The sequence below is a fragment of the Aquila chrysaetos genome, chromosome 1 (genome assembly GCF_900496995.4).
Source record: "Aquila chrysaetos chrysaetos chromosome 1, bAquChr1.4, whole genome shotgun sequence".
NCBI classification, from domain to species: Eukaryota; Metazoa; Chordata; class Aves; order Accipitriformes; family Accipitridae; genus Aquila; species Aquila chrysaetos.
The window spans coordinates 68,609,750-68,635,456 of NC_044004.1; the positions used below are offsets into that span (position 1 = coordinate 68,609,750).

The window sequence follows — 25,707 nt, forward strand, 5'->3', positions numbered from 1 at the left end:
CTCTGAGTGTGCAGGGATGTGGGAAATGGTTAATTCCAAACACAGCTTGCTTTCTGTACTACTGTGTCCACAGCGAGAACACCACCGATGGAAGCGAAGATTGCAAGAACAAGCTGGAGTAAACGTGGGCTGCGGACACCACACTGGAAAGCATCTGTCCAAGTAAGAGGGTGGAGAGGTAAAATCAGAAAGATGTATTTTGCTGCAGGGCTTGTACTTGCATGCTTCCACAGACAGGTACAACTTCAAATGTGGGACTGCAGGAGTGTTGTAAGTTCATCTAGAAGGAAGAAATTCAAAATCCCTCCAGCTCCTGAAAAAATGTATGCCAATTAATTCTGAATTGGGATTTTCCTTTACATTTGATCTGCTTAAGAATGCACCACAAGGAAAGCTTCCTATGAGGAAAGCTTAGAAATGCTCTCAGGGAAAAGGCACCATCGTAATTCTCCCACTTCCTAAAGGGATCGGGTTAGAACTCTGCTTAATGCACATCCTCTGAAAGAAATATAAGGCCCTACCTAATACAGCTTCCTAGGTTCTGCCGCAAAAAAATAACCAGACGATACCCCTCCATCTCTGCCCTTCTTGTTTCTAGCTTCCCTACTGCGCTTTCTGACTGACTTGCACCTACAAAAAAATGAGTTCCTTCCCTCGTTTACTACAGCACAAGGCTCTGGCATTAAAGCCGCTTACATGGAACAAAGTCGAGGAGACTGGATGAGACCTGTGAAATGACCAATACAAAATCAACCTAAGATGACCTGTGTGGTATAAGCTGGATAGATGGCAGGCAGTGGACAGTGCTGCTTGGAAATCTTTGTGAAACGTGATTATGTTGTAGGAATATTTCAAGTTCACAAAATAATAACTCTTCCTTTCCTTGGGAATAGGAAGGAGAGGGCAGAGTGTCCCGATAAAGGTGTGGGGCAGATGCTGAGCACGAGAGAAGGGAGGAGTGAGAGGGCTTAGCAACTGTGTTGGTTGTGCCAAAGAAATAGGTGGTGGGTGTTCAAGCACTGGATGTGCCAGAGGTGCAAAAAGTCTTGCCTCCTGGTTAATGAGGCAGTAGTAAGGGAAACTAATTTACAGTGGAAGGAGAGCGGCATGACAGTTGCCTTGGATAGAAAAGGCTTTCCCTTCAGGACACATCCTTCATGGTGCTGTTTACCTTGGAATGGTATATACCCCAGAACTCTTACCTCAGGGTCACCTTAATCCTTGGTTCCCATGCCATCTCCCTCTTTGTTTAAATAAGCAGTTTGGGCTGGACACTTCTGGAATAATGATTGCATCCAAAACTTTCATCTGAAAGTGCTGACTTCATGATTTGTATCTGATTACTGCCAAAAAAGTGAGGCAGTCATGTTTTCCTTATATCTGATGGTTGGAGGGGCTGTATTTATTTCCGTGGTTTTGTTTTTCATTTATGTCATTATTTGCCAGCAATACACAATCATGTCCTTTGTTTTAGTTCAGCTTTATTCCCTTGTCCTCATGTGATACTGTTTTAGGCACAAAGCGTCCCACTTTTTTTAATACTTCATCACTTATTAATGCCACAGATTGTGGGATGAGGAGGTGTCAGCATCCTCATTTTTTCTGTATTGACAGATATAATAGCTGATTTGTTATTAAATAGCTTTTAAAGGATCTCTTCCTCTCTGGTTATATTTGTTTTTCCTACTTATTTAGTGTATTTCCCAACAGCTTATTTCCCTTCCTGACTCCACTTTTTTGGGGGGGCGGGAGGTGTGTGTGTGTGCACGTGCGTGTCTGCTTTCACATTTGAGTTAAGTTTTCCACTTAACTCTGAAACTTTGAGGGCTGAGGCAGAAATGAACCTGATCAACATCAGACGTATCAGACCCCATGTGTTAATGTGCCCTCATGCCTCTCTAGGAGAGGGCTTGTGAGGATGCCTGCAGGAGGTAGAGGAGGAGTTTGAGTTTTGACTCAGTTCAGAGTACTGCCAGTGGGGATCTCCTGACGGCTTTGGCCTGGTGGTCCCCATTTGTACTGAATCACCAATGGTATTAATCACTGCAGCTGGTACTAATGAGGGCTACATGAAAGTGAGGTCTATTACGTGTTTACGCACTACAGTTACTTGATTGCAGTGTAAATGTGCCTGGGTTTACGCTTGCACAGCACCTGATGTGAAGAAGCCTTGCAGTCTAATCAAGATCTCTGAATTCTGCCCTGATATAAACAATTTAAGAAAAAAGAAATAAAAGAAGAATATCCCAATTCCAGCACTGCAAAGGGGCCTAGTGCCACACGGATGGGTGGGAACATGCACCTTCCTCTCGGGACTAACACACTTAGCTCACATAAGCACTTGTGTTCCTGTGGGGGGCACTTCCTAGTCTGTTTTAAATCAAAAGGCCAGATGGGCTGGGATCAAATAACTTGATCTGCAAAGACTGTGGAATTTACTTCAATGCAGGTAAATGACAGCACCATCAAATTATACGCCTGTAAACTCCCCTATGTCCTTGCATTTTTGGAAAGGTTTGGTTTACTAGGGCAAGGGCAGGCAAACCCTTCCTTTGTAAATCTGTACCCTAGCATGTATAACAAGCTGCTTGGTTTCCATCCTGCAGGGGGAAATCGTGGTGGCTGGTGAGGACTGAATGGTCAGGCTGTAAGTTATGAACATGGTTTGGTGTTCAAAATAGTCAACAGAAGTCGACATGTCAAGCTAAGCACAAAGGATGTGTCTACACTTGCATCTTTCTATTGCAGATCACGTTGATTCTGACACTGTAGTCTCCTAAATGACCAAATTGGCCATGGTTAGAGTTCATCATAGCTCTGCCTGGAGAATGCACTTGGCTTGTCTCCAGCCTGATGGAGAGCTGGGTCCTGGCCTGTGGTGAAGACAGGACATGGCAATGACATGCAAAGATCCAAGGAGGTATGGAGCAACAAGTGCCATAGTATGATGAAGTCAAACTGAGAAATCCAAGAAAGTCTAAAGACAACTTCTCTGGCATTCTCCCTCAGGGAAGCTAGTGAATTTGCCCCGTTTCTCTGAACCTTTCACCTCTTTGGTAACGTTAAAATCAAAAGGGACAGACAAAAGAGAAATCAGGCCCCACCTTCCATCCAGCTAAGTAAATACAAAGTTTGGAGTATGGGCTATCCTTCCTCTTGGACAAGCCCTGCTATTCCTTCTTCTAGAAGATAAAGGTTAAGCTTCTAAAAGCCAGCTTTCGGCAACCTTAAGACAAACCCTTCTTCTAGCAACTGCCTCTTTCTCAAGCCTACATGAGTTCATGTATTTCTGATTTCTCCGATGGCTGCTCCTTCCAAACTTGACCTTTTGTGACAGGTATCATAGCTGGGATGATTGCTCTCCTCTTTCTGCTTTCTCTGATTTGCATGCTCTTTGCATTACAAGTGGTTAATTGCTCTGAAACTGTTGTAAAACGTTTGCATCTACATACGTGTGTATACACACCCAGGGATGAATCTGCTGCTTCTCCCCATAAAAATACAGCAGAGGTTTTTATACTGAAACTGCTCATATTTTAGGTGTTTTGGTATGATTTTTGTAATATTAGAAGGTTATTTTTGTAAGTGTAAGGAGAAAAAGATACAAAAGTATCACTATGTTATCTCTGAAGTGTCTTATTTAGCAGGTTAAATCCAGTTGTTCACTGTGAAATCATCCAGAGAAGCTATTTCATGTTCTCGGTTTCATTTTTGAGGTTTGAATATGTACAGCTTTTCATGGTTTTAAAAAAATATACTTTTTCCTTATGTTTTTAAATTGCAGTTAAAGAAGCCCATAATTTGTTTCAAGCACAGCTTTATTATGCCAATTGCTTTTTGTTTTTCTTTTTTTTAAATCCAACCTTCTGAATGCATTATAGCCTTGCTGTCTACTGGGAAACCGTATTTCTGTGAAAAAGTGCAAAACATGAAAATGTCTCTAATCTCTATGATCTCTTAGAGGTCTAGGAGGAGAAGGCAAGAGAATATCATGAGTGGAACAGCACTAAGCCAGGTTCTGTTTCTGTGTCAGAACAAGCAGGTTCTAGGAAAGCCCCATTTGTTGCCTTTTAAATTTTCTTCCTAATGCCTAAGATTAGTGCATGAAAATTTCACACTGGGCTCTTAAGAAAAGGAAAAATTGCTTATTTGTTGGATACCTAAATATATAAGAGGACCCTTTATTACAAGTTAAAAAAAAAAAAGGCATTATGCATTTAAAGTCTCTGGGGGGAAAAAAAATCATGCCATTACAGAAATAAAACCAAAGATTCACAAAACCTTTTATCATCTTAGAGCTTCTGTTTAGAAAAGCATACCTATACATGTGTTTAAGTCCCATTAAGTGCTGTTCTAAATTGAACTTGTACATAATTCCTATTACTGCATTATGCTAATGGTAATAAGTCCTGCAGCTGGCAATACCTAAGCGCTCACAGGCATTTAATAATATCCAGTAGCAACAACCAAAAGATCCCTTGCAGATGCCTGAAACAGTATAAGCACCTAGGCCAGAACAGAATAAGAGTTGTGAACTCCATTTCCATAAGGAAAACCAGCTAATAGGATCAGTATAGCAACCTCTTCAAGCGCCTGAGAAAATCTGAGATCATGCCACTAAGCGCTTGTGAGAAATATAAATGTGTTGTAAACTGTCTCCCATATATTTCCACTTTTTCTCCTCAACTTTCTTATTTATAATTAACACCTCTCTTTATCTTGTTCATTCTGAATATCTTTGTTCTTTTCAAGTTGAATTATTTAGTACTATCTCTTCCTCTCGTTTAAGCTCCCTTTATCTCGTGATCCCCTCTCCTTTATATTGAAATCTCTCCTGTCTAAATGCATAATCAGATGACATCTGCTACTATGGAACTTAAAAATCCCAGCACAATCCCTAAAATAACTTAACTGTGTAGTTATTAAACAGCAAGGTATGTTGTGCAGATAAGAGGCTGGGTACACAAAAGAAATAGGCTCCATATGGCACAAAGGGGAGCTGACATCTCGGCATCAGTTACAAACCACGTAAGACTGATTGTTCACAGCGTGAAGCCCAGAAACGTCCAGTCCACTTCTGCATCTTTGCAGACATGAACACTGGTCGCTGCTCACATAAACAGTCCTGTTGATTTCAACAGATTACCTGTGAGCGATGAAGATTTGGTGTCACGTAGCTACACATGTCATGAAGCTTTTGTATTATGCAGAAGGAAGCACGAGGGCCTTCAGAGGCAGGAAAGCATCAGGAAGCCCTGAGGTATGTTTGCAGTTGAACAAAAGTGAAAATTTGGTCATGTGAAATCAGAGAGAAGCTAAATTCTCATTCCTGTACTGTGTCTAAGCCACAGCTAAATATATCCCCAAATGGTTTTGTACGATGTAATGGAGAATACACGTACCCATTTGCCAGACCGTTCCGGGATCTGGTCAAGTCCCAGTGGTTAACTAGGATATGTATTTTATCTGTATAGGAACCTGATGAGGAAAGTGAAATGTTCCAGGATATAGTTTTGGATGGCAGACACTGAATTGTCCCCCTCTAATACTGACCAAATGCCTCTATATGGATGACAAATTGCCTTATAGCAACAGTGATGCTGTCTTGCAAACAGACTTAGGATGCATGAGAGTCCTGCCAATTATACAATACACTCGTAGTGTTTTCTTCCTTCTTGTTCTGTGCTGGTGGGGCAGGACAGGGCTTACAGACTGCTCTTTTATTTAAAAGCAGGACCAATCTCACCTATTTCATCTAAGAGATGTATGTGCTTATCATCATAATTGAAGAACAGCTTTTAAACAAAACCAGCTAAAATACCTTCGTACAAGTCTTTTGATACACAGCTTAGAATATCTGCATATGATTTTAAAGATTACAGAAGATGAGAGCCACATGAATCCATGTTTTGTAACTCAGTTGGCAAAAGACATTTATTACAAACTTCAGATCTCTTGGAAACAAATTTCCAGGCAAAGCATCCACCCAAAGCAACAGAGCCTTATTAAAGCTTCTCTCTTTCTTGAGTATAGACAAAAGTTAAGCTTTTTCTGTGATATCTGATGACCACTGGCAAACCATTAGGGTTTTTTTTTTTTTTTTTTTAATTTCTTAACTGTTCTAAATCTAATACGCAGTGAGATAGCTCATCCTTCTCTAGAGAAGGAGAGATAAGCTTGGGACAGTGCACAAGGAGTGACCCTTTAGAGGGGAAAATGAGAAGAATCTTCCAGAGCTTAGGACTGAGGTTTCTAACTTCTGCCAATTAGAGCTGCTGTGAGCAAACATCTGAAACTTGTTGGCAAAATGAACCTAGAACTAACTTGGGCAGTTGGCAAGATTAGAAATTCAGAATTAGTATCCACCTGCAAAGAGTGAGAGGCAGGATTAGTAGCATGTAAAAACTATGATGCAAAAGCAGGGAGAGACTGCTGTCTTTACATCAAGACTGAATTTTATTTGCCAGACTGAGTGCCGTACTTGCCCCTTCTTTGTAGGTGTCTACAGCTTCTACAGCAATCGACGTTGCAGCAACTTAATTCACTGTGAAATCTGGCTGCTTCTGAGTGCTTAACTTTCGGCCTCAATAGATTGTCATTTTGCTTTTCCTTGGTAACAATGCGTTCCTGAATTGTGCTGAAGCTGTTTGTGCCTTCTAGCCCTGCTGGTGCAGAGTGAGGCCTCTGCATCACGTAACCAACCAGCGGGGCTGGAACCACCAGGCAAAGGGTGCAAAGCCTCCTTGCCCATCTCTGTTAGGACCTCCAGGGCTGGGTATGCATTCACAACAAAAGCACCTGAGGAACACTGGACACCTGCCTGGTCTCCTGCTGTGTTCAGATCAGAGGGCCTATGCTCTTGCTAGCGTGCTTTCAGAGCCACATAGGAAAAGATCTAAGCACTCTGGTCTACGAACGGTGCAGATGAAAACCACATCAGAGAACTAGGGCCACCTCATCTGTGAATGAGTATCCACACAAAGATTTAATATAATTTATATGATAAACATTAACTTTACATCTTTAGCTGATTCATCTTATCCTTCCTGTGCAGTAATCAAATCCTCCAAGTAATCAAATCCTATGCTCGTTATAATCACAGCTTGCTCTAGAACAGCTGTTATGCATTTATTTTATCCCAAAACAGTCAACCTGTAGCAGTTGCACAGGCAAATGCGATGAGGTTTTGCAATTTGGCGCTCCTATCTGAGAAGAGATCAAGGACCAACACGTACTCCAGTGAACTTTAGTAAAGCAGCATAATGTATAATTGTTTTAAACCGCACGTTTTGGATCCCCTTGTGGGTGGGAGAAGGCGCATTCCCTCCATATTAAAAAAATTCAGCTACGATGTATACGTGTTTACACAAGTGAACCTCACAGGACATACGGCAATATATGCCTCCTGAACTAGCTGAGATCACAGCAGAGCTTTGAGCTATAAACATTTATTCACTGGGTAGCAGAGAGCAGAAAGTGTACGACAGGGCTATTCTTTGAAGGCTGAATATATCCACAGAGACTTTGAAGCATAAACTTACCTAAATATTTAGAAATCACACAGAACTGTTGTGTGTTTGAAACCCGCCAGAACAAGGCGGCCGTGGCAGCACCGGTGTGAGCAGCTGTGATGACGGAGCGTTTCATACTTTATCATTTCCTTGTTAATGTGATTTAGAGCGAGGGGGTCGTGGCTGGGCAGAGGCTGGGCTAATGAATCCATCGGGGAAGCGGAGACAAGAGGGGAATAGGAAATGGAAAGCGCAGGTTGAGCGCCAGAACGAGGTTTTTATGACACTCCATTTCAATGGAAATGTATTTAACACTGAAATAAACCCACCGACCTCCGTAGAGGGAATCGTCTCCGGTTTGGGAGCCGGCTCGCTCGGCAGGCGCTCACGCACGGCGGCACGGGACACGCACGCGGCGGCAGGCGATGTCGGCAGGTCGCGATAGGCGTTTCTCTTCCTGCGGGCAGGCCGGGTGCCTTCGGGTCTGCCCAGACCGGACGGGCAGCCGCCTTCCTACGGCAACGAAGCGGCACCGGGCTCAACTCCGAGGCGATGACGAACCACCCCGTCGTTCGCCGCCTCGACGGGCCAAGGCGCGCCCGCGTGCGTACACGCAGGCGATAACGTGTGCGACACGGCACCCGGCCGGCCGGCCGGAGCTCCTGGCTTCCCGCAGGACGGGCTGCAGGATTTTAACTGTCCGTATTTTCACTGCCAGCCAGCCTCCCGTCAGCCCCAGCCCGCGCAGCGAACCGCCGCCACGGAGACATCCCGCCTCCCGCCCCGGCCACGCTCCCCGCCTGACGCGGGTGGAAGCGAGCGGCGGGGGGTGCCCGCCCGCCGGGGATCGCCCCCGCTCCCACTCCCGCCTCCCTCCAGCCCGGCCGGCCCGCGACGCGCGCCCAACGGCCGCCACCGCCAGCTCGCTCGCTGGCGCCCGCCCGCCCTCCACGCGCGTCAAACGCCGGGCGTCACGCAGGCGTTGTAATGTACCAAAACGGCGCGCACGCTCCCACCGCCCGCTGCCCCGGCGCGCCCGCCCAGCCCCGCGCCCGCAGGGGCCGCGCCGCGCCGCCCGCCGCCACCGGCTCTGGGGGGGCACCGCTCCCCGGGCCGGCCCCCCCGCCCACCCAGCAACGGCGGCGGCGCCGTCCCGTCTCCCCTCCCCACCCCACCTCACCTCACCTCACCTCACCTCACCTCACCTCACACCGCGCCGCCGCGACCCGCTGTGGCGGCCGCCGCCGCCGCCGCCCCCGCCTCGGAGCGGGGATGCAGCGCGGGGCGGGGGCGGCCGAAGCCGGCGGCGGGTGGGCGCTGCGGGCAATCGGGCGGGCGGCGCGGCGGCTGCGTGTCTATTAGGAGGCGCGTGGTAGCGATGGCGGCGGTGGGTGAGACTTTTCCTGTCAGCGGATCCGGCTGGTCCTGCCGGCGGGCGGTGGGGCTGCACCCCGCCCCGGCGCTGCGCCGTGCTGCGCCGGGCGGCGGGGAGCGGCGGGGCGCGCCATGGGGCTGCTGGAGCGCCTGCGGAAGGAGTGGTTCATCCTCGGGATCGTGCTGGTCATCGCGGCGGCGCGGCTAGAGCCCGCCGTCGGCGTCAAAGGGGGTGAGTCCGGCGGCCGCCCCGCCGGGGCCGGTTTGCCCCGGCGGCTCGGCGGGCGGTGCGGGGCCGTGCGGGGAGCGCCGGCGGGGGGTCCCGGAGCCGCCGCCCGAGAGCTCGAGGGGGGGCCCGGCGCGTACTTTGTCAACTCCCGGCGGCGCCCGCCCCGCGGCGCCTTTGGGTGTTGCGGGCCGGGCCCGGCGCTGCCCGCGGCGGGCCCCGGTGCCGGCGGCAGGGAGGGGAGCGGGCCGCCTCGCTGCTGGGGTGTGGAGGCAGGGGAGGGAGTCTGCGGGCCTTTCTGCGGAGCCCCGGGCGGAGGGTGCCGGTCCCTTCGCTGCCGGGGACGCTGAGACTTGCTGGGGGCGCCCCTTGGCCGTCAGGGCGTCCGCTCAGAAACTTTTGAAAGTCGGGTTGCCCCGGGGCTGCAGGAGGGCAAGCTGCCGGGCGTAGGGCACAGCCGAAGCCGCCGGCCCCTCCCGTGGTCCCTGCACCTCCAGCAGCTCCCCTTCTCTGCTTGTTGATCAGTCCCTGCTTCTCAGGTACCCAGGACGTATTTCAACGTGTGTTCCTGCGTGTATCTTCGCTGGGCACCGTACCAGTTGCTTGAGCGATATCCTGCTCTTTTTGGGTTAGTAGTAATGAAGACTGGGTAGCAGCTGACTTTGAATGTACTCCTGTTAAACTAAGTAATAACTTCAGGAACTCCGAGATGGGCATAAAGTCACTGGGGTTCAGTGTATGAATGTCTGCCATCTGTGAGCTTCTCGAGAGGTGTAGCTTAATGCATACTGTGTTGAAATTTGAGGTGCTGTACTTCAGCCAGGTGTTTTTTTTACTTTATAGTAACACACTTGTATTTTAAAGATTAGTTTTTTGTTCCCTCATACTTCCTCATGAAAGACGAGGGAAAATGGTGAAAATGTTTTTGTGCAAAATGGTGTCAAACGCTCACAGTAAACAAATTGGAAGAAAGATCTGCCCTTTTCTAAGCAGTGAGGTCTTGTATATTTCTTGTAACAAGAGCTGATGGAAATATCCAGTGTTATTTTAAAATAAACAGTGGTGTATCTTTAAGTGTAAATGCTGGCAGCATCTTCTGATTAATTTCTATTGTAACTGCAGTTCTAAATGTTCACAATTTTCAAGAACAAACTAAATTTTATATCTTTTTTTTTTTTCCCCTAATTGATCTCTGAAGATTTAAGAAAAGGGATGTACAACACTTGAACAGAATTCCTTTAGCAATTCCATGTTATGGGAGGGGAGGAATAATCTACTTATGCCTTTATACGCATAGTTTTGGTTTTGTTTGTTTGTTTTTTTTCTTAACAGAGCTGAAATTTGAGGATAGACAGCCTCTCACTGAGGAGCCAACCTTTTTTCCCCCTCCCTTAGGTTCTGGGGGAAAAAGAAAGTGATTTAAAAAATATGGCTCTGAACACTTGCTGTGGCAGCTAAGGCTCCCGTACTTCATGGAGTTCAGGGTAGGCAAATTCCTGCTGTGCAAGGATCCCTTCTAACATCTGCGTGCTGTTTTGCATAGGTGAATAGGGCCCACTTGGAGCTTCTTGAAGGATCCATGCTGTGTCTTCAGCAGACCTTAGAGACAACTTCAAATTGGTAGTATCAGGTGGTTTGTCCCTTTCTGGTTTGATTGCCGTGGTGATTGTTAGCAGCGATGTGGGAGATCCTTTTAAGTAGAATATGAGATAATTTTTCCTCAGCTTACTTCCTGCATGGAAGCACTATGATGGAGCACTTCATTTAATTATCCTACTGCAAAGAGATGTCAAGCTTTGACATGGTATTGTTCCTGGGACAACTTGCTTGAAAAATCTTGTAAGCATTGATTGAAACTTGTGAGCACGTGTTCCCCAAAGTGGTATCCTTCTTCTGAAGCTAGTGATCTCAGTGCTCATTTTAAAACCAGAAAAAAAAAGAGGTGGGGGGTGGGAAATATCAGCATACGATAAAACCTTAGTTTGTCATCTTCCAGCTGAAAAAACCATGCACTGTAATTTGCAGGGCCTTACTGAATAGGGTGGATGGTCCAGCATCCATACCAGTGGAACATTGTGCCACAAATAACAAAGATTTGTGCTGTTGCCACCTTCAGGGCATAAGCCAAGCCCTTTTTGTGTGTTTTCCTATTTGATGAATGAGCCTATTTAGTTCCTTGTGTGAAAAGAGGTTTCCTGACCAGTCTTTTGCACAAGAGATGAAGGGGATCTGTTCTGACCAGAGTTCCCTGTGCTCCAGTGAACGTGTGGTTGCTCTAGTGGTAGAGGTTTCTCCTGTGTAAAGGAGTTCAGGCAGCCCAGTGAAAAACCCTAAAATAGAAAAACTGAGTCCTGGAAGAACCCCTACCTTAGCCAGACTAATGCACTGCCTGTCTGCCCAGTGTGTATGTGCATGTACATATATGCTCTGATCTTCTAAAAGATTAGAAAAATTATATAATTATATATATAAAATACATTTTTCTGTATAACTATATATAATTACGTAATTTTTCTGTTTGTTGTTTTTTTGTTTTTTTTTTTTTTTCCCCCCTGGCTATTCAGTTAACATGCCATAATTTTGCAACTAGCCACGTGCTTTGTTGCAACTTTAACTCTTGCATTTCCTAGCTTATTTTTACCTTATACTTCATATAGGTTGTTTGGTTTATTTTTTGTATTTAACACACATGGTTTCAGTGTCTCATCATCAGAGTCCTCTCTGAGAGTAGGATTTGGGTTTAAATGACTTGAAGATGCAAATTTGATTAGACTCAGTGTATGATCAAATCCCTCTAATTTAAGGATCATTGACTTTGCTCTGGTGTATGACCATCAATGTATCATTCATCTGAGAGAGCAGAAAGGACCTTCTCTTCTGGAGTGTCGCGTAAAGGCTTGCTTGTTTGCTGCTGCAGTTTTGCTCGTGACAACTTACTGTCACTTGCAGAGTTAGGATATTACTTTGGTCCTAAGTAGACTGCTAATATTTTCTTTCTAATATAATAACTGGTTGAATGCTTGTGAAAAAATGAGTATATACGTTTTGTGCTTGGTGGCCTCTGAAGGCAAAGTGTATTAAGAGAATTCATCATTTTTATAGGAGTGTAAAAAGTATTTTATTTTAATCTCCCTGAAAAAAGTATATAAATATATACAAATGTAAGCCTTTAATATAGTGGAATCCTTGGAGGTGCAGGCATCTGCCCTTGCTGATCTCACTGCAGCAGTGTGTCTGCAATGTGTTACTGTGGGGCTGGAATGAACCATTTTGCCACAGCCCTGTTGTGGGGGAATAATGCAGAATTGTATTGCCCCAAGGAAATCATTGCAAGGTATGATTTTGTTTTCTCTGTGCAGGCAGCCAGATAGGTGTGTGTTGTGGAGGAAGAAGTGAGAGGTAGATGTGTGGATGATATCGATGGACCTGTGGAGGGAGTAGCTAATATTTTTATTTGAGTGTACCGTTTGAGTTTGCTGGCACTATAGGGATACTCTGATGACAGAACTGTGAAAAATTCCCTGTTTTCACGTTTCCAGAATTTACCTGTTGGTTCCCTGTGGCCTATAATCATGGATGCCAAATTTGTATGACATCATACCTCACTCTCCACTCACTGGTTTGCTTTTATTTAAGAATGAATAGCATGCTTTCTGTAACTTAATAGAAACCCTATTCTTTTTATTAGAGGCTTTAATGATTCAATTGTCTCCAGGTATTTTTCTAAGTATTCTCATTTACTTTGATGTAATATATGCATTTCATTATCTCTTTGACTGTAGTTCACTTTGTTCTCTATGTCTGTATTTTTTAGGACCCTTGAAACCAGAAATTACTATAACTTACATTGCTGTTTCAGCTATATTCTTTAACAGTGGACTCTCCTTAAAAACTGAGGTACTGTAATTTCTCATTGCTTCATTCTTGTTTTGCTTTAAAAAGTTTTGTGTTGCTTTTGATCAGGTTTGAATGTAATTGGAATATTTAATTACTATGCTGTTGTTGATGCTGGGAGAATGGCTAACAAGAGAGGATAAATATTAGATGTTTATGGAATAACCCCTCATTGATTTCAGAAAATTCTTCACAAAGTAATGAACATGATGAGAAGGACAGTGTGAATAAATTTCACCCATCCATAGAGGGTGGGTTGCTTGACTTTGCAGGGCTTTGACTAAATGGAAGCGCTGAGCACAATTTTGAGACTGGATCTACACCCTGGATGTGTCCCAAACCCAAATCAGAGTGAGACCTAGGAGCGCACTAGCACCTGCCTTCTGCCACCCCATCTGCACCTTGGCTTCCCCACTGTTCAGTTGAGATACAGGCCATAAAACTGCAAATCCTAGGGTAGAACTTTGTAGGGAACTAGGCAGAGAGGGGCTACGTGGAGTCTCCATGCCTCTGTAGGACACGAAGAGAAGGTGTGAGCTCTCTGTGCCTCTCTCCTTCATCTCACCTGCTGGTGTGCTCTCTAAGTAAAACTGTTTAGGCTAGTCGCTACAGGATTGATGCAAGCAAAGATCTGGTGGCTCTAAGTTACCACATTGGGTAGGCACAGGACAGCAGCTAGTATCAACACAAAAGGGTTCCTCTGCAGATGCAAGGCCAATATACAGGTACAAAGTCTTGGCAATCTTTTCCTATGGTATTTAGTTGTGGACAGGTGGACTTGAAATGCCTATGCTCTGCTGCGTATCACAGATACTGAGACTCATTTCAAATTTTGCGTCACTTTTTTTTTAAAGAGGAACAATCTGGGAGTAAGGAGAGATGAAGGGGAGAACCTCTTAATGATATGTAAAGGTGCAATGGAGAAAGGAAATGAGGGCTATGTGCCAAGAAGAGAAGGAGCAGCCAGAGTTGAAGTGAAACACTGCATGTATCTGCTAGTCTAGTGTCTTGACTCCTTTTAGGCTGTTGGCTGGGCTGACAGGTGATGTCATTCATATGTTGTGTGATACTAATGCCTAAAAGAATCATCATGATACTGTCCAGTTATCTTCTGGGAAAACTGGGATTTGGATGAACAGCGTGCATTCAACAAAAAAAAAGTTTCTATATCTGTATCGTGGTTATAGTGATAAAGTTTCAAATGGAGGTGGTGTTTGAATTGATGGCAGCCCTCTCCTGTGTCTGCTGGTGGTTCTGGCCCTAGGGCTTCTAGTTCTGCTGGAACACAGTATAAGTGAAGTGAGTAACTTGAGTCAATTCTGTAGTAGCTATTTGGAGCCTTGTGGTCTTATGGGGAAGCACCATGTTATCTGTTTGCCTGGGACAGTAATTAATCCTAATGGAAATAGGCTGCGGAGAGGCACTTTCTTCCACAGAGAAGAGGACCCGAAACACAATGCCTGAGTAGTACTAATGGAGTGGAGTTTTCTGCTTTCAGGGTTAGGAATCTTTGCATGCAGAGAAAAAATGTGAAACTTCTTTCCTTTTCAGTAGTTTGTATCCTTGAAGCTTTATATTTGTAAAGCAGCTGTGAGTGAGAGTGAAATCAGTAGCATTATCAAAGTCTTGATTAGATTCTCAATGCTAGTGTACGTCTAATTTTTTCCAGTTAAGGTGACGTGACTGACAGGTTCATGAGCAATGTGTCATGCCCTACTTTGAACTTGCATAACTTCTTTTCATCTGTGGTTCTAAAAGCAGTATATTGATGTAAATGAGGCTTTTACAGGAGCTGATGTTTATGTCCAGGTAGCTGATCTCAGATTGCTTTGGAAGCATCAGCTAGGACAGGTGCTGTACATCCAGCTTTATGTTCCATCAAGAAGCTAAGCCTTTTTTGAATTTGTGCCATGGGAGTAGAAGATAAAGAGGAAGAAAAACATTCCACTTATTGTACCTTGTGCTATTACTTTCTAAAATGTATGTTAAAAACAATTCTTAAATATGTTAGGAGGCCAGGTCATGATTTTGTTAAAATGCTTCAGGGCATGTTTTATATAAATAAATAATAATGTAATTATATATAATACAATTATAAATAATAATGTAATTGAGACACAACCTAAAGTTGGTATTATTAGTTAATATATCTTCTTATTGGATTGCAAAGTAGATAGTTTCTGCTTTTGTCGTTATTAGTTCTTGACCTGTGTGTTGGCTGTTCTACCTTGGATAATACATTAGTTAGATTGAAACCAGTGTTTGGTATGCATTATGAAATGATAAAAAGTTGTGTAAGTGTTAATGGAGGCCTTCTGATAAATCTGACTGTCGTGGTTTAACCCCATCTGGCAACTAAGCCCCACACAGCTGCGCTCTCACTCCCCCCTGGGGAGAGAATCAGAAGGGTAAAAGTGAGAAAATTTGTGGGTTGAGATAAAGACAGTTTAAAAAGTAAAGCAAAACCCGCATGTGCAAGCAAAGCAAAACAAGGAATTCATTCACCACTTCCCACTGGCAGGCAGGTGTTCAGCCATCTCCAGGAAAGCAGGGCTCCATCACGGTTACTTGGGAAGACAAATGCCATCACTCCAAACATCCCCACTTCCTTCTTCTCCCAGCTTTATATGCTGAGCATGACATCATATGGTCTGGAACATCCCTTTGGTCAGTTGGGGTCAGCTGTCCTGGCTGTGTCCCCTCCCAGCTTCTTGTGCCCCCCCCCAGCCGACTCGCTGGTAGGGTGGGGTGAGGAGCAGAAAAGCCCTTGGCTCGGTGTAAGCACTGCTTAGCAATAACTAAAACATCCCTGGATTATTGTGGTGGGTTGACCCTGGCTGGATGCCAGGTGCCCACCAAAGCCACTCTATCACTCCCCCTTCTCAGCTGGACAGGGGGGAGAAAATATAACAAAAGGCTCGTGGGTCAAGATAAGGACAGTTTATTAAAGTGAAAGCAAAGGTCATGTGCGAAAGCAAAGAAAAACAAATTATATTATTCTCTACTTCCCATCAGCAGGCGATGTCTAGCCACTTCCTGGGAAGCAGGGCTTCAGTACGCGTAGTGGTTGCTCCGGAAGACAAAAATGCCCCCCTTCCGTCTCCCTTTACTTAGCTTTTGTATCTGAGCTGATGTCATATGGTATGGAATATCTGTTTGGTTAGTTTAGGTCAGCTGTCCTGGTTATGTCCCCTCCCAAGATCTTGCCCTGCCCCAGCCTGCCATTGTGGGGGGGGGGGCAAAAATGTTGGAGAGACAGCCTTGATGCTGTGCCAGCGCTGCTCAGCAGTAGCCAAAACACTGGTGTGTTATCAACACCTTTCTAGCTACCGATGCAGAGCACAGCGCTATGAGGGCTGCTATGGGGAGTATTAACTCTATCTCAGCCAGACCCAATGCAGTTATCAACACTGTTTCCAGCACAAATCCAAAACATAGCCTCATACTAGCTACTGTGAAGAAAATTAACTCTATCCCAGCCAAAACCAGCACATTCTCCACCCCTTGTTCCATACCATTTATGCCATGCTCAGGTCCCACACTATCCAGTACATCCCAATTAATCACCACCACTTTTCCTGTCTCTTGATATATACACACAGGTATCATTCCCTTAGTCTGTGTGCCATCCCTATAAAATGTCTGTAGAGTTGATTTAGTCCCTGACTTTGGGCTCCGTCTGTTATGGTGGTCACTCAGGACAGCAGAGGTGGTGTGCTGTGTGGAGTTGTTGGGCACCAAAGCCAGCTCAGGTTGGGTCACTGCTGCACTTGCACTGCTTCTTGTAAGGCTTGGCCTCCATTGGTTTGGGTGGTTCCTGCTGTAGTAATTCCTATAACATGCAACTCAAATCTTGGGTTATAACAATTTAAAGGTATTTCCGTTACAATCTCCACCCCTGGTCCCTTTGAACCAGACCATTGGGTTTAATGCTGCAGTGAACTCCTCCCCTTGCCCCTGTTCTGGATTGGACTTATCCACCGGCTGCAGTCCCTTCAGGGTGTACCTGCTCCAAATGGAGCCTTATCTATGACCCACGGTGTCTCCAGGGGTATATCTGCTGCGGCACAGAATTATCCACAGCCACAGTCGCTTTGAGGTGCGCCTGTTCCAGTGTGACCTTCTCCATGGGCCACAATGCCTTTAGAGATATACCTGCTCCAGCATGGTCTTACCCATAACTAAACATCCCTGTGTTATCAATACTGCTTTCAGCATGAATCCAAAACATAGCCTCATACTAGCTACTATGAAGAAAATTAACTCTATCCCAGCCAAAACCAGCACACTGACAAGAGAAATAGCTGATGCTTTTTTAAGGTTACACTTCGGGTTTTATCTGCTATGAAAGTGCATGCTCAAAAAAATTTGCTAACGTACATTCAGAAAGCATTTTACAGAATAATTGGCAGCATTCAGGGAGAGCCTGTCTGTGCATGGCCTTGTTACATTTTCAAATCTAGAGATGACTGAGGTCCTCTTACATTTGTAGGAACAGTCTGTGTGCAGGAATGGCAAGAACATTTGATTCCACCTTAATATAATGCTCTTTCAGTTTTCAGTGACTGGATAGCTTGCTCTTTTAAAGCAAATACCTCCTGTAGGGCCCCAGAAATTAAATCACATGCTTGAGTTATCCATTTCAATGAGGAATTTGGCAAGCCACTGAAAATACTGTTTGCTCTGTGTGGGTATTTGCCCAGAGGAGTCCAGCTATAACCATCTAAACACAGCTGGATGGCAACAGAGACCCACACTGACCAGCGAGAGGCTAGGATATGCTCTCTAAAGGGTCTCAAATACTGGGAAAGACAAGGTAACCTGTTCTACCTGGTGTGCAGAAACAGAGTCATAACTAGCAGCTTCCAGTAACTTTTCTGAGACTTCTGCTTTTCTGAGGGCTTCAGTGACAGATGTATTTTGGGACAAGGCCTTGTAGATTGCTTAAGAGGGTGAAGGCTTTTGCCTCTGTTCTATGATGATACAGTCTAAGGAAAAACTATTCTAAAAGGCAATCGCTAGAGACATTTTAAAGACTGGTAATTTGGATCTGCAAAGACCTGTTCCACTAATATAGCATTCCTTCGTGCGTTAGGTTGGCTGTGTTGTAATCGCCTTCCTTGCTCCCTGGAAGCTATAACCAGTCTTTCCCAAGTTTTTGTCTCGGATTTTGCTTTTGAAAGTATCACGCAGTTTTCTTCAAATCAGCTGTTTTTAAGGTGTTTTCTAATTGTAAAAATATTAAATTAAAAGGGCACTGCTGTATGTGTGATGGTGCCTAGATTGGGAGTGCCTGCATAGATTGGTCCACTAGGAAATCTGGGGCTGCAGGTGACTTGGCAGTAAAGAAGTAGGAATTAGCAGCTTTGCTGAAAGAAGTCATTTGCTTTGGTTTTTCTCAATTGTATTATTTACTTCTAAAATGTACACTTTTATGTAGGTATTTCCAGGTATCTTTTCTTCCCACACAGGATGTGTTTCTACTACTAGACATTTTTTTTTCGCTTTCTTTTTGAGATAAGATGAAATAGTACTACGGTGAAGCTATTCATAGTGCCGTAGGTGCTGTGACAGGTTATGTGTGAAGAAGTGTGGTTTTTTTCATGCAGGGTCATACTAGCCTGCTTAAGAGCTTTTTTTGTTTTAAAAAAAGTTGTTTCATCCAGTTAACCAAGCACTGAATGTAATGATACTTTCATGGTAAAAATGGATCAAGATCTATGTTTCAAGTCCGTATTTTGTATAACTTTAAAAATAGGATATGAACAGATCTGTATTTTTTCGTGGAAGGTTTTTTCCCCCTAACTCAAATTTGGGAGATAATTTTATTAAGAGAAATAAAGTAACAAGGACACGGTGCTGAATTGCTAGTACTTCCAGATGTATAATTACATCAGTGTGCGTTTGGATGGTCAAAAAATGCAATATTTGATTGTTTCATAAATGTTCAACTGTTTTGAAGCTGAGAGAGGGTGGCATCTGAAGATTGGCTGCTGCATTACTGTACATGGAAATACACTTTTTTTATATTGTTCCTTTTTTTTTTAAAATGCATCTGGTGTGTCACATAGCTGGAGATTCCTAGCAAATTAGGTTTTGAATAAAAGTGCCATCAGTTCTTTTCCTGTTGCATTGTTTACTTGAAAAGAGTGCAAGTTATTTTGAGAGAGAGGAAAGGGAATTTTTCTTCTCAGTCTATGAGAGTTGACATGAGCTGAAATGTACAAGGCTTTTTCCTTGTACTCAAAACTGTGTAGAAGATCCTTGGAGTGCCCGAAAAGACAGAAGCAGACACAGAGCTAACTGAAGAGTTTATTGCATAAGGATACTTGATCACTTCTCTGGAGTGCTCTTACACTATTTAAAATTAAATTTTGGGTTTTTTTTCCCCTCAGTCTCCAGCAGTGTTTTGCACTTTATTTCTCTGAATTTTATGGCTTAGCTTGTTATGGTCTTGGTATTCTTTCTTTGCTATTCTTCATCAGCCTAATATTTTTCTATAAATTTCCTATCTGTTGATACAATAAATAACCAAAATCTGCTACAGATTACTTTGCTTTTTATGTTTGTTAGTCTTTCCTTAAAAAACCCCATGAAAAATGATGACTCTCTGTAATGTAAACATCCCTTTTTCATGGTATAAATGAGAATCACAGTTTGTGGCTCTCTTTAGAGTAGAGAAACGTGAAATCATGTGGACACTACAAGTTTCCCTTCCTCTTGATATCAGCAGTCAATAAAGTAAACAGGCCGTCAGCATAGTTAACACAGGTTTTGAAGCAGTGACAAAGTGCTAAGGCTGCCTGCTGAAAAGCTACTGTTATGAGAGCTACACTATTATTGAAGTGGTGGACAATTCTTTTGGAAAAATGCCCAGGAGCAGACAGAGCTTTGATGTTGTCTGGATATACTTCATTATTAAAGAGGAGATCAGATGATCCCTAAAGGTGCCTTTTTGACATGCACTCTCTTTGTATTATAAAGATGATCCTAGTTTTAAAAGCACAAACGTGATCTTACTTCAGCTGTTATGACTGCAACTTCCTCTCTTCTTTTTCTTTTGCAGGAGCTGACAAGTGCTTTGATGCATGTGAAACTACACCTTTTTGTCCAGATTTTTACACTTGTGTTCTTCCCAACAGCAATATGGCTCTTTCTACAGCTATTATCAATCACACCTATAAATGAATGGCTTTTAAAAGGGTATGTTTAAGCATAATGGAGTGAAATATATTTGTAGCTGTCTTCTTAAAGGGCTGCTCATCCTGCAGTGGGTGTTTTAAGACTTGTATTGTGAACAGATTTTGCTGGTTGTTTTTATGCTTCAGCATTTTGCTGTCAAAAATACAGAACATGCACAAGATTATCCTTTCAGGAGCCTGGTCTCATTCTTAGAAAGTCTGGTCAGTTAGTTTCACATGTAGGGAGCTTGCAACAGGTTAGCTTTCTATTTCACAAAACACAGCTGAAGTGCTGTGCTGGGGTCTCAAGGAGGATGGGGAGGAAAGAAAAGGAATGCTGAAGGAAAAATATAAGCCCGTGAATAAATACCGTGTGTGCCACGTACTGGTGTTCTGTTCTGTTTTTAAACAGTCTGTATTGAGCATCTCTTGCATGTGTCCACACTGGGGTTCAGTACCCGCTCCTAGCTAATTTATGGAAAAAAAAAATCCACCCAAAAAACCCAGTAAAGTTTTTGTAGGAGGAAAACTTTGAGGTAAGCAGAAGCTAAGTTACCATGAAAACAATATGTTTTACATCTTTGGCGTGCTCTGCCAATGTGTGCTTCCAAAACTGCGTTGATGGCGTGGTAGTGATAGATGTTATGAAAAATCAAAAAAAATAAAAAGCTTTTTTCAGAATCAAAGGTCAATACCTAGCACCATGCAGCTATACTGGCATGTTTGAGTGCAAAAATCGATTATTTTAGAAAACTACTTAAAAAATCCCCATTGTTTCTTACTGCTTGATGGAACATTGCTTGGTGAGAGTTCCCTGTCTTAAAAGTTTAATGATAAAACTGCTCATGTTTATGTTTTTACAAGGCCTAAACCTGGAAGAGCATTTTTTTTTGTTTTTAAGAGGCTCTCCAGGTGTTCCACCAAGTGTGAAGTGGTCCAAATGATACTGAGAAGGTGAAATTGAGATGACGTCATTTGAAAGTTAGCACTGTTTAGCTTAACAGTATTAGTACATCAAGTAAATAACAAAGTTGCTATACAATGTCTGTTTGCATTTGGCTATTCATAGTAAAGGTTATTCTTTAAAGTAAAATCATTGGGAAGTTTTTCCTCGGCTAGAACAGAGGTATGATTTTCCACAGTGAGCCAAAATTCCCACCTAATCCTTGGGAGTCTCAGTTTCTGAAGTGAAAGGTGCAAGAGATTTTTGTGGGTTTTGCTCCTTGCAGCACTTCTTATCCCTTCTTTCCTATGACTTTTATGCCACTTTGGTTCTTGGTGTTGAAGAGACATGATTTGTTAGATGCACAAGTATATGTGTATGTATATACCTACACACCTGTGAAACTGTGTCTAAAACCACATGTGTGTATTTTTTTTTAAAAAAGAAACACTTTTATGTGTATGTCCCTAAACGTGGAGCCTAAATGAGCCTCGTTTTTCATGAAGGTGTGTCCGAGTTTTACCAGTGAGCTAGTATACTTCTGTATGTTTCAAGCTGCCTTGCAAGCCCCTGTTCCTTGAGTACTGCTTCTGTTTTGGCTGTGTTTTATCTTTTAGTGCAGTAACTCTGTTGTATTGAGACTTCATTCAACGAATGGTCAGATTGAGGAGTTTAATGAAGGTGGTTTTGGTTTTTTGTTTGTTTGGGTTTTTTTGTTGTTTTTTGAAAGAGTGCTTTCTTGATAAATACTGCTGTTCGGACATGCTTAGAGCAGCAGCCATTGTGTGGCTTTGAAGGCATTCACTGCAAAGGGAGCCTGATGGGAGCTATGCAGGTGCAGAAGATACTGAGCTCTCCCCTGATTCTAGGATAACGCATTTTAAAGCAGGTACTTGCATGTCCCTATATGGGTATGTGAAAGGAGGGTGAGGAGGCTATGTGAGGAACTGCCTGTGCCTTGGCCGCTCTGTGTAACCAGAAGTTCATCCTAATGCCCCACAGCTGTAATTTTTATTCCCTAGAAACACTGAAATAACCTAATGAAAACAGTGAGGAACAAGACAGACTTTGGCAAAGTTACTTCCTCGTCACACATGTTTAGCACAGCTTGTAGTGGGAGCTAGTTGATAGTCCTTTCAAAGGCCTGGAAAAATAAGCATGTGCTCCCAAGGGCATGCAGCACCCTTTGGCTGGGAGGCTCCCCAGGGGACTGTAGTTCTTGGTTACTCTCTACACAAAGTTATGCCTAAAGGGCACAGTCAAGCCCACAGTTAATTTCCCGTCTTGCTTCAGAATGAATGGTAGATTCTCCCATCCTCTAAAATGGTCTGGTTTGCTGTAAATGTTATTTGAGAGGCAGATACAGACGGTACCAGCTTTTCATCTGTGTTTCTACAGTTGTTTGTTTGTTTTCCCCCCTGCCTCTGTCTGGGATGATATTAGGAGGTCTGTTGCTTTGCAATTATTTTGAAATATATAAAATAGAGGAGAAACTGACATCATCCCAAGCATCTTTTAAGTTAATTTTTCTTAACTGGCTAGGTTTTGCATTGACAGCATCCCTTTGAAAAGGAGCATGAAGCAGGTTATTAATGTTTGCACAGATTCACCTCTTCTGCCACTCTTAGCGTATAGCGTTTACAGTACAGCTGGTAAGGCACAAGATGCAAAGACCTGGTACAAGATACGGCCTTGGTAGTTCCAAATCTAAAATATGTGACTTTGGACCCTGCTACTCAGTTGTCTGTAATGTATCAGCAGAACAGGTATTATTTATCGCTCTTCAGCAAATGTTTGGACCCCTGATGTTAATGTTTACAGCATGGCCTGAAGCAGTGGAACCTTTCAATTTGTTGGTTGTTATCTGTAGTAATCTGCTGGCCTTTAGAGGAATTTGTTTGTATATTGGTAGTATTGTGTGTCGTTGATACAAAATTGATGCAAAGGAAAAAGTTAGCAGGTACATGTTTCAACACACCTGATTAAAAGTATTTCCATTTAGTGTGTACCATTTTTTTGTAGATTAATATTTTCATATGAAGAATATTTAAAACCATAGCTTGATAGTGATTTTTTTTTTTTAATTCCAAATGTATTATTTTAAATTTGTGAGGGTTCACAGAGATTGTATTATTAAACCTTTCCCTTATAGTGTGGAAAATACCTGCCAGCTGAGATGAATGGCCCTGCACACATTTCATACCTCTCGGATAACTTTGAACTTAATCCACCCCTTATTAGTGCAGGTGAGAAGTTCAAGGAGCTGGCTGCCAAGAGACCACATAGAAGAGAGATAACAGTATCACGACCGATGTAGGGGATGGACGTCAGAATCACCATGTGTTTGTCTGCTGTATATTTTTGTATATATTTCCAAACTTTTCCACACCATTTCTTTTTCCTGTATTTCTTTTCTTTTCAATATGAGCTTACCCTGCTAAGTGCTGACAACTCTCTGCTTCCATAGCTTACTTCACTGTAAGCTAAAGGTACTATATACTTCCAAGGTAGTGCTTGGCACTTTGTGATTGGATTTATATAATGCTTACATTGGTTGCCTCTTTCCTTTTCCACAGTGTCTGTAGCTGACAAACTGAATACCGTCATTGTCATTTACCTGTTTCTTCTATTTAAGCTTTTTGTATATTTGCAGCATATCAATTGCAGTGTAATATTCTCCCTATTGTTTGGATTTAATACTTCTGTTTGCTACAGCTTTTTGACACTGCGTTTCTCGGGGGTGGACTAACACAGTTACAAGTGTGAAGTAGTTCACCACTAGTAATTGATTGTTCTGAACTAGACTACTGTCTCAAGCTCCAATACTTGAAAACATATGTAGATTCCAGGCTTTTGGGGATTTTGCAGACTATTTTATTCCATGCCTTACTGTTCCTTCTAAGTCAACACACTTTTTCTTCAGAAGCCCTATTTTATTTAGCCCCACGTTTAATTGTAATCTTTTGTGGTATGTTCTTGTTTTTAAATACACATTTGATACAACTAATTTTTGTAATAACCAGTTTTTGTGGACTGCCTTTGAAAACAAAGGACAGCTCACCACTTTTTTTCTTACTTTGCAACAACAGTTACTATATACATCGATAATTTTGCTACACAAAAAATGGAAGAAATGACAGATAATAATAATAGTGTATTTTAGACTTCTAAAATGTAGGAGAAAGCTTTTGATGTTTTGATTAATGGAAGTCAGGTGATTTTTACCAGGAAGTGAAGATGTGCATAAAAATTAAACATTTGATGGCCTTTTAGTGTTCAGGAAATAAAAAGCTTAACTGTGGGGTTTTTTGTTTGTTTTGGTTTTTTTTTTTTTTTTGGTAGGCATTGATGAAAAACAGTGTAGTGGGAACCTGAAATAGTGAGCATGGTTCTTCTTACTCTTCTACTTAGCAGTGAATGTTTTTATCACTGAACGGCTTTTCCAAGGAAATAGGAGTTTACATCCTTATTTTCGTTTTCTCCAAATAGCTACAGGTATCTCAAAACACACTACAAACTTTACTATGTCAGGACACTTGATGCAGTTATCTTTGTGATAGATGTGTAGATGTCTTTGTGAATGGTAGATACAGTACTACAGATGGGGAAATGGAGTCACAGAGAGGTTAAGTGTTTGAGTTTTTAAATGGTGATATGACTCTTCACTGTGGTGATTGGTAAGAGATGGCATAGAAACCCTGCCAGCTGGTGCAGGGCTGTAACTGTAATGCAAACTGATTGGGTTGCGCAGGTGATAAGATGATTGTTTCTACTCAGCTATTTGGTATTTTGAGGTTTTAGGTTGCATAGTGTTTGCCTCATGTGAGGAATGTAACATTTGTTTTTGTTGTTTTCAGCTTGCAGACAGTAGGCTGCATGCCACCTCCTGTGTCTTCTGCAGTAATTTTAACCAAAGCTGTTGGTGGAAATGAGGTGAGTTTTCATTTTGCTTTTGAATGCTTTTTTTAAACAGAAATTCAAACAAATATTTACTCATGATGAACTTATGTGGCAAAACACTGACTGCAGTGTCATGCTATTGTGCTTTGTAAAAAATTCTAGAATTAAAGCTTGGGTATTGTGTTGGTGTCAAACAAAGGAAATAGTGATATGTTATCTGCTGGTATTGGTCAAACTGAAAGAAGCTCAGTTTTCTGAGGTGATAGAAATTATTGTTAGGAGATTTCTGCTTGTTGCTGCACTGTAATTCATAACTGTATAACGTTCGTATGCTGTGTACTGGTTATCTCATAGACTGTTAGCTTTGTGTTGAAGATCTGCCCTTGCAGGGATTGTTTGGATGGTGTTTAGAATTAAGAGGCCCGATGGTAGATGTTCCTCAGGCTTGAAGCTGCAAATGTAGCAAGTGAGATGATGGAGACAGAAACATTAATTTAAATCTTATATTGTTGTTTGAGACTGCATGAAATGAAAATTCCGTGAATGTGGAGTTGACAGTGATGCAATGCAAAGTTTTCAAAAGATAGGAAATGCCAGAATTGAAGTTGTTTGTGCAAACTCGGTTTGGTCACATTATATTTCTGCCTTAAAATGGCATATGCTGATGCCATTTCAGAC

At 42.9% G+C, this 25,707-nt stretch overlaps 1 protein-coding gene across 5 annotated transcripts in view; it reads left to right on the forward strand.

Annotated features, from left to right (window-relative positions):
* Positions 1-8,807: 8,807 nt before the first annotated feature.
* Positions 8,808-25,707, forward strand: part of SLC10A7 (solute carrier family 10 member 7) — a 157,368-nt gene continuing 140,468 nt past the window's right edge. Inside the window, exons 1-4 of one of the 5 annotated variants that reach the window (XM_041124991.1) lie at positions 8,817-9,117; positions 12,926-13,008; positions 20,072-20,208; positions 24,987-25,062. In XM_041124991.1, coding sequence (XP_040980925.1) covers positions 9,018-9,117; positions 12,926-13,008; positions 20,072-20,208; positions 24,987-25,062 — 396 coding nt within the window. In that variant the 5' untranslated portion in view covers positions 8,817-9,017. Of the gene's footprint in view, positions 9,118-10,668; positions 10,742-12,925; positions 13,009-20,071; positions 20,209-24,986; positions 25,063-25,707 lie in introns of those variants that run through there. The other 4 variants (XM_030019342.2, XM_030019327.2, XM_041125006.1 and 1 more) reach the window with 4 other exon arrangements.